The sequence below is a fragment of the Pygoscelis adeliae genome, unplaced genomic scaffold, assembly GCF_000699105.1.
Source record: "Pygoscelis adeliae isolate BGI_AS28 unplaced genomic scaffold, ASM69910v1 Scaffold75, whole genome shotgun sequence".
NCBI classification, from domain to species: domain Eukaryota; kingdom Metazoa; phylum Chordata; class Aves; order Sphenisciformes; family Spheniscidae; genus Pygoscelis; species Pygoscelis adeliae.
In genome coordinates, this window is record NW_008824772.1 from 2375998 (window position 1) to 2384993 (window position 8996).

General features: G+C 35.7%; 1 protein-coding gene across 6 annotated transcripts in view; it reads right to left on the reverse strand.

Moving 5' to 3' along the window:
* The window catches only part of RHOT1 (ras homolog family member T1), a 23808-nt gene extending 17242 nt beyond the window's left edge, over window positions 1-6566 (reverse strand). For 5 of the 6 annotated variants that reach the window (XM_009323704.1, XM_009323707.1, XM_009323703.1 and 2 more), the window contains exons 1-7: window positions 6508-6566; window positions 4188-4269; window positions 2960-3003; window positions 2108-2161; window positions 1697-1749; window positions 1040-1148; window positions 350-451 (exon numbers count right to left, since the gene is read on the reverse strand). In XM_009323704.1, coding sequence (XP_009321979.1) covers window positions 350-451; window positions 1040-1148; window positions 1697-1749; window positions 2108-2161; window positions 2960-3003; window positions 4188-4269; window positions 6508-6540 — 477 coding nt within the window. In that variant the 5' untranslated portion in view covers window positions 6541-6566. The remainder of the gene's footprint in view (window positions 1-349; window positions 452-1039; window positions 1149-1696; window positions 1750-2107; window positions 2162-2959; window positions 3004-4187; window positions 4270-6507) is intronic. The other variant, XM_009323706.1, reaches the window with a different exon arrangement.
* Between the last annotated feature and the right edge of the window lie 2430 nt (window positions 6567-8996).

The following is an 8996-nucleotide window of genomic DNA, read 5'->3' on the forward strand; positions in this document are numbered from 1 at the left end:
ACTGAGTTACTGTGAAATGCATATGTAAAAGAGAACTGAATTGAACACATGATTTTGTTCATATTACATTGGGTTTAAAGCCATTACCAAAGCTTCTCATTTTACTTAGCAATTCACATGGGCAACAAAAAACTGTCTTCATTGCTCTGAATGAAGAGGAAAGACAGATCGGATTAATACAACACAAAACAATCACCATGGTTCTGGAATATAACGCTTGACATTTGGAGGTGGGGTGGTGGTAACAGAACACACTAAGAAATGCAAAATCCACTGAAAAGGAAAGAACAGGAAAAGTTACTAACTTCCCCCCCTCTATTATTTGTTCTTAGAATCTATGTATAAATACCTCTTTCTCCTCTGGGCAATAAAGAGGACCTGTAGGATGTAGAACAGCTTTCTGTGCATAATAAAATAGCTCAGATATATTCTTCAAGTTTTTGGCTGAACACTGAAAGAGAAATCCTTATATTGATTAGCTAGTTTCTTGACTATTTGGTGATTTCTTCTGAAGTTTAAGCAAGCACCAAACTTTTAAAGATCTAGCCCCCTCTTGTGGGTACAGTGCTGTTTTGGAAAAAAAGACATCTAGCCCCTGTACCTGTTCAGTGATTAATAAAGGAGTTCTCACTACAATTTGCTGCCATACCAATAACAGAGAAATCAAAAAGTTGTATCTGCTTTGAAAAAAAAAGAAAAAAAAAGAAAGAGAGAGGCATATCCACACATACTAATCCCATTTTCAATACTTTGCAGACACCTGTCTGGCTTCATATTAAATTTAAAATACGTGCGAAAGGCAAGGATGTGAGGAGGCTCTAAACATTAGAAGAATTTGACAGTAATATTTGATTATACAATAGTGTAATCTTCTCTAAAGAAAAATAACATATAAACTCACCATGATAATGACTTATATTTGAATATTTTCTTTTGAACAACAAAAGAAAAATCACCTTTTCTATTAAAAAGTTGCCACACATGCTTAGCAAGAATGTATTTTTTGTTACTCATTCTAACTTCAGAAAGTCTTGCATACCTCTACACATGTTTCTATCTCTGTATATTGATTCATAATGGGAAGGATAGTTTCCATACTGCTATATTCCACTAGATCAGACTTGTTTCCAACTAATATAAGAGGCAGCCTGGAAACAAAAAAAGGTTAAGAGCTTTAAAGACAGAGGCATAAAAAGATCTATCTTAAATTAGCATCCTACCTCCCACCGGAAGCCATTATATTATTTTCATGACATAATTAAATATCACAGGCAGCCAATAGGCAAAACTAAACTATAGCAGTTTTAAGTAAACTGTTTTGATACACACTTAGACAGAAATGTACTTCTTGTTGATACTATGAAAAACACACAGTTAAACACAAAAGTAACCGATCATGTTATTATTATACAAAACTACCACCAATAGAAAATGTATACAGACCATGTAGCCAAAACTAGTTATACCATAACAAATATAAACACACCTGGTAAAAGCTGCCCATGAAATTCAAAGTAAATAGCATTGCTGGCATATGTAACAGACCTACATACTTTAAATCTCTTGTTGCTTGGACTTCTTATATAAACTTTAAGTTTAGAATTTGATTTTCTTAAACAATTAACATCCTCAACACTGTCCATTGACACCCATCGACGTGCAGCCTAATTCACACTTCTCATCTTTACTTATGCACCTGCTATCTTTGTCTGTCCTTTCATTGATGAGAGGAATCCATCGACTTGTTACCTAAAGTGGGGTTAAAAACAAACATGAAAAATACATGTTCAAATTTAATATGACTGAACTGTGCACAAGTTCAACTACAACTGCTACTGCTTCTTTCCCAAGAAGTATTTACCCACAAAGGAGGAAAGAAATAAAAACTGGAGTTGATTAACGAGCAACTTTCTCAGATGACTGAAATGACTAAAAAAGTCGGATGTTGAAATGGACCAGAAGCAATAATACATTTGTATGTTCTCTTAACAACTTGATCTCACAGTCTTATGCATTTTGTACGTCCAATACAGGTTTCAGCTCGCCAACAGTTAACAGTCCACAAGTTACATCTCAAGCAATAACTGCATAAAATGTGTTACCATACCTTATCAATAGAGTTCTTGTTGTTAACAGCATACACTATACAAATCACATTTGCCTAAAATGAAAAGAAAGGAAAGGCATGGAATTCCAGTTTAGAGTCTCTAGAGCAACAGAGACAATTAAGAACCATATATAACAACATCAGAGTAAGAACAGTTCCACCATTAGTCAAAAACTGTGTCCCTGACCTGTTTAAGCTACTTGTAGCCTGACAACAGCTTAAACCAAATAATTTATATGTTGAGAAGTGCCAGAAAGCATGTCTTGCAGCATGACATTCACAGCTTATGCCTGCAGAGAGACCTATGCTACCAAGAAATCTAAACTGAAGAATCGTAATTTGCAGCCTCCCCTCAAGTACCAAACTAAATGCCAGAAATGGAACACAACACCGTGACAGACTGTACAGAAAATGTGCAAAGGTGCTCAGAAAGAACTGAAAATAGGAAACAGAAGGAATTATAAAATTACCAAGAATCCCTTGCTATTCATAAATGCAATAGTACAATGTGACAGAAAGAACTGAAATTGACCTTTCCAGGGTAGGATTATTTCTTTAGAAAAACTGTCAATCCCTTGGCCTACTGATTAAAAGATATTTAGTTTCTGTCCTTTCCCTCGGAAGCACAAAGCTTAAGCTCAATTCACCAACACAGTGGCAGTACCTGCTTTTCTTAAACAGCGGAAGGTTTACTATAGCACAGGGCACAAAACAAAACAAAACGAAAAGCAAGAGAGGTGCTGTGGTTTTTTTTCCAATTCAAACTGAAGCCCATCTAATGCAGAGAACTTGAAATGAAAGATTTCTCCAAAAGCAGAAACTATTTTCTAGTAAACACTAGAAGACACTTACCTGTGATATTTCATGGTAAAGCTGCTCATCACTTTGCTCTGCTTCTGCATTCAATAGAATAAGCCATTCATCAATACTAAACATTTTTGCAAACAAAACTGAAAAACTTAAGTAACTGAACTAGGGTATTTCATAATGCTCATAAGACAGCCTTGTGAAAGCTCTTGTTATTTAAATGTCTTTTTATAAAATGCACTAAAGAGTGCTTCTACTGTGACAATAATGAAATCGATCCATTAACTTGCAAGACAGAAACAGTCTGTGGCACACAAGTTTTTTAGCAGCTACTTTCAAGAGGAGTAATTACATTTGTAGACAGGTTCTCTCTGGAATGAGTCATAGTTTCCGTCCCCCTACATTTATCAACAGCCCCTTCCTGGGATAATAAGTAGCAACATTGTTCTATAATGTAAACTTCTACAACAGAATATGACATATGTTAATTTTATTGCAGTGTCCATTTTTTTTAGTGAGACCAAGCTTCTGTTAACCGCATCTATGAAACACTTCATCCAATAGAAAGAAAAACTCACTCCACATAAATTTAACCTCAAGTCCAATGAAAAAAATATGCCTTATTTCTTCGTTCCAAATAGGTAAACACACCAAAGATATTTCCTCAGTGGTGGTGGGAAAGAGAACACAGGAAGGTATCTGCTAACGTGGCCTAATTCTTGACTTCTATTATAAATGGCAGAAGGATTTTTCTAGCTGTGCAACAGCTGCATATATTTCCGATAGCACATGAACCTTGATACTGAGCCTATTTACCTATTCAGTAAGGTTTAATATAACAAAAAACAAAAATACAAAATATGAAACTGACGCAAAAGGATAAGGTGTCCAAACTTAGACTTTTAGAAAGACATAGAATATAAAGTATGTAAAGTCTCCTGCATCTTAGTAAATTCTTCACTGAAAGAAAGAAAAATAGTTTTGAATTCCATGAAAGTACCCACCTTTGTCTGAACCTGTAAATATGTCCGTCACACAAAGAATACTGACTTCACTGGAATATTGCTACGACTGTCTTTCACGGAAGTACCAGCAGCAGTTAATGTTAGGCTTCGAACGGAAGGACAACTTCCCATGAGTTTCTATTTAATCTAGTCTTTTCCTACATGTAGCTTTGGTCCCATACCAGTATGACTGTTAAAGAGGCCACTGAGTTAGATACACAATTTCATACCAAATCAGTCAAACAGTAATGGTATTGTGTAGTCCTTACCTGAATAATCCACTATGTGGGTTGGCACTCTTTCAGGGGTGACATCAGCTGGAATGGTGATTTCTTCAGCTCGTGGTGGGACCTTGGGTTGTAAAGAAACAGCAAGGAAAAGCCTTTAAATATAATCCAGAAAATCCAGACGGTCAAAAAAAGTTGTATACTATAATACACCTGCCAATTAGTCAGCTTTAAATAGAACAACTTATTAGTAGTTCAAGTACTTTGGGGTTTTTCTTTTGCAATGTACTGAAAGTCACTGCTACTTTCTCGTTCTTTATTAGTCTACTTACTGAATAAGGAACTTCCTGCATGCTTTGCAAGAAAGCAATGTTGTTAAGGGATTCAATGAATGCTTCTATAAAACTCAAATCCACTATACCCAACCACCTATAGAGAACTATTATAATAGTGAAAACTATAAAAAAACCTGAATTGCAATTTACTTTAAACAAAAATGTCATATAAATAAAAGTTCTAAAATTTGGGAGGTTATCAAATTCAACCAACTACTTCAAAGTGCTACACATTCTTTAGCAGGAGAGTAACATCACAGTTAGCATGTCATTATTGACAAATTAAATACTGTTTAATCTATGTTTAAACATTTTAATTTTTGCACAAGATATCCTGGTCCTACTCCCACTGAAATCAGTACAAGAACTACCCCTTTGAACAGTGCATGAATTGTTAAAAAAAATTAAATATTCAAGATACGGCAAACAAACATGACAGACAAAATACAAGTCTCAATTTTTACATAATCATAACCTGACAAGTTCCTTGCTCCTGACAGAGTGCTAAACACTAAGCTCAGAAAAGCCTGCAAAGCAAAACATGATACTAATAAAAAGCATGTACTGCAAAATGCTGTAAACTAGCTATGATTGCTGGCCATTTTTTCCAGAGAACGCTAATCCATATTCAGAAAGAATCAACTTAAACCTAATTTTAACCTGCACAGCTATTTATTGCCTTTTACCTGCTGACCCTGACCTTTCATGATACTTTCGTTTTCTTTTAATAAAAAAAGGAAAAAAAGAAAAGCCAATCACCAGAAGAATGCTCTTTGTAAAGCTTCAGGCTCTACTTACATCTTCATCAAGAATGATTACTGATAACACCCAGTATATTAAACACTATTTCAAAGTCTGAAATGTCTGTTACACACACCCATATAGCTCTGATCTGCATGACTGACCTGCAGGAATTGCACGTCTCTTTCAGCAGTTTATATAGGATGCAGTATTTTTTAAAGTTATTTCTAGAATTTCAGGCAGATTTTTGTGTTATATATAAATGATGCTTTTTCTCTCAACATGAATTTAGAGAAATATTCTAGATTATACAGCAGGAAGAAGCTGAGAAGTGACTAGAGGCCTACAATTCATTAAATTCATCAACAAACAACCTGTCAATGTAATGGGTCCCTGAGCAGTTTAAGAACAAACAGAAACTGGAGCTCCCTTTTAACTGCAAGGTTGGCAACTAAATTCAATTATGTTAACAATCTAATCTTGACTCATGAACTGTGGTAACCTACTGATTTGCATTAAGCACAGCGCAGTGTAGATTCAAAGAGCAGCACATGATGTCTATTTTAAGACTTGTGATCAGAAGAAATAAACATTCATGTTTATATGTAAAAAGCTTAACTATTTGCAGCAGCTGCAGTTCTTTTTATGGTATAGAGAGAACTATGTGCGGTTTTTTTAAAGGAATAAAACGTAGAAGTAGCTTTACTTCTATTCTGGAAGAAAGCAGTAAGAGTTTTCAGCATTTTTTACTTCAAAAGAGTCAGGAAAACATTCTTCAAAAGTAGAAATAAAGGAATGTCTTGCTTAGTTACAAAAAATGGCTAAGTATAAGTCATACAATGTGACTTTTTAATTCCTCATTCTCATTCATTTTTCAATCTACTTGCTCTTTAAATACCACACTCAAAAAAATTTTGAGGGTCTTGCCTCTTTCAGCACCTTCCCATTTATGAGTCTCTAATGTTGAAATATGCAGCCAGTTATGACCAGTTTCAACTGCTTAAAAAAAAACCCTAACACTCCTCAGATATCAAAAAATGAGCTTAACTAACCATGTGAAAAACAAGAAAGGAACTTAGATAAAATTTAAATTCCTAATCTTCATGCAGAAATATATTTAAACTAACCTACATCACTCTTCCAGAAGTCATCACTGCAGTTTTAGACTTTATTTTTTTTCTAAATAGGAAACACTATTTTATAGCAGAGCCTATTACCTCACTCTTTGAAAAAAATTATACAACAGGATAGATATAAAACATAGAAGACAAATAAGAATGCTCTACCTCTTCTGGAAATTCTTCACTGACAAGAGACATAATTAGTGATGTCTTCCCAACTCTGGCTGCAGAAGCATTAAAAACAGAGATTAGATAATTTTGTTTTGTTACACCCAATAGTTGCATCACATCTTAAAAAGGTAAGTATTTTCAAAACATTTTCCAACTGATCATGTTAAAGGCTTTTTATCTGTCATTTAAACATACTAAATATGGATGACAGCAATTCTCTCATAATTCTTTTATTGCAAAACCTTAGGATCCATTTCACACTTCTGCAATTCATCCAGAAGGGAATCAAATCCTGTTCTGTCTTACACAAAAGAATTAGCAGGTTTTAACCTTAAGACAGAACACGTAAGCAAACAAACAAACAAAAGTTCAAAACAAACTGGAAATGCATTAATACAACTTAATAAATAGAAACAAAGAAAGCACACAGAAAGGAATTTAGGAATTAACTATTTTTATAGTATTCTTGATACAATGATTGTGCTTCAGTCCTAAACTACTAAAGATAAGAGCTGGACAAGAAGACATGGCTCTATTATCAATGGACAAAGCTGCCACAAACTAGTTTGACCACTTTGAAAGTGCAAGAGCATAATCTCCTTGATACAAATGAGCTGTCCCCCACAAAAAGTGAATAAAAAACGAAACCACCAACCCTTCTAAAGCCACAGTTTTCTTAATCCAGGAAGAGGAAGAATATAATCTCTGCTTCAATATTCAGCTGTATTGAATCAAATAAATGACTCGGTTTACCTGCAAAGTTCAGACTTCTGATATCACAGTTGATTGCTTGGTTTTGAGAATCTTTAACGTGACCATTTAAAATTAAGAGTTGGTAACTTTTCTCAGGGTTCCCCTCTCTCTAAAAACCTTCATCTGTCAACTTCCTGTTCCTTTGAAAGCCTTGAAAGACTACTACCACTTTGTTCTCGAGACATTTCTTAAAAAACCAAAAAGTTCAGATTCAAATATTATCGGGGATTGTGTATTTCTGACAGCCCTCAATTCAAGCAAAAAAAACTATTTCATCCTGGATGTATAGCGTCTTCGCTAGCATGCATGTTTTACCAACCAAGACACTGCTCGCAATCAGTCGGAGCCTGCATCACTGTTCCTACTGAAAACAATACCAAATGTCACCAATTGACAGAAGTTGTTTTGCTGATATCACTGCATTTACACGTGTCTAATTAGTTGTATATAATTCTGAATATGGGAGGAAAAAGAAGAGATGAAATTGTAAGACATTGTTTTTGTGCAGAAGATGCTATTACTGAACTGATGATCTTAATCAAAGTACATTCAACTTATCCAAGTCTATTTTTCGTTACAACTGTTCATTACAATTCCAACAAAAATATAACATAAAGATGCTCACAATCCCTGATGTGTGCCATGTACTGTATGTTGCTATATTTAAGAAACCCGTATCTTTCAAATTTTCAGTTGGACACATTGTGAACTTAGTTGCCAAATCAAAGCATCTGTTACACCTGTACTGAAACCGCCGTACAGAGCTAGTTCAGAACACACCATTGCCAAAGAAAGTAGGGTAAGTTAGGCATATATTCTGAAGAGGAATTCAACTGTGTATTCAAATGCACAAACACATTTCTAAACAAACTGAGTCTTTTAAAACTAGCCAAACACAAGCTTAATGAGGTAACTCTTCCTGCATAGTACCATCTCCCTGAAGATTCCTCTACGAAGGAAGTCACAGAGGATCTTTCTAGGCAGTATAGACAGAGCCAACCCGCACTACAAAATAACTGCGTACACTGTACTATAAATATATACGAGGCATTCAATTCTCAGGAAAGCTTTGTTAGTAGTGCTACATTCTTAGTATAATTAAGTAATTTTACTACTAACACTTGGTAATTACTCTGTATTCTTTTTTTGTGAGGAACTTAAGCGCACTTTACAAACTAACAAAACAGAACCTACTTGCTGCTATTTACATCAGTAAGAAGCTGTATCTCTGAAGGCCTAACCACTTATTTGGGTACCTACGCGCGAACTTAAGGACATAATTTTGGAAACATACGAGAAAACACAGACCGACTGTAACGCTGGCATGCGTGTCAGTACGTGCTGTTTATTCAAGGTCACACAGTAAGTTAATGGCAGAAGCAGAGATCTGGGCTCCCTGGCCCCGTCCTAGCCACAAGTCCACAACACCCGACTGATAACTGCCTGGAGCACATCTGGCCACAGAGATGTTTATGATTTCCAAACTGAGTAAATAAGAGAGATTTAAATTTGGTTTCCACAAAAAAAAGTTTAAACAGGACGCGGCCAAATACCGGGCAAGAACTTCAGCCCCGTTTCATCTCCAGGGACGTCCAAGAAGCACACCAACTCCGTGATCTGACGTCCACGCTACGAGCTCGGTATCCAGCAAAGGGACGCAAGAAGCCGAGAACTCCCGGCCGAGCACACACACACAGGCTCCCCGGCCCGCCGGCGCGCCCCCCCCCCCG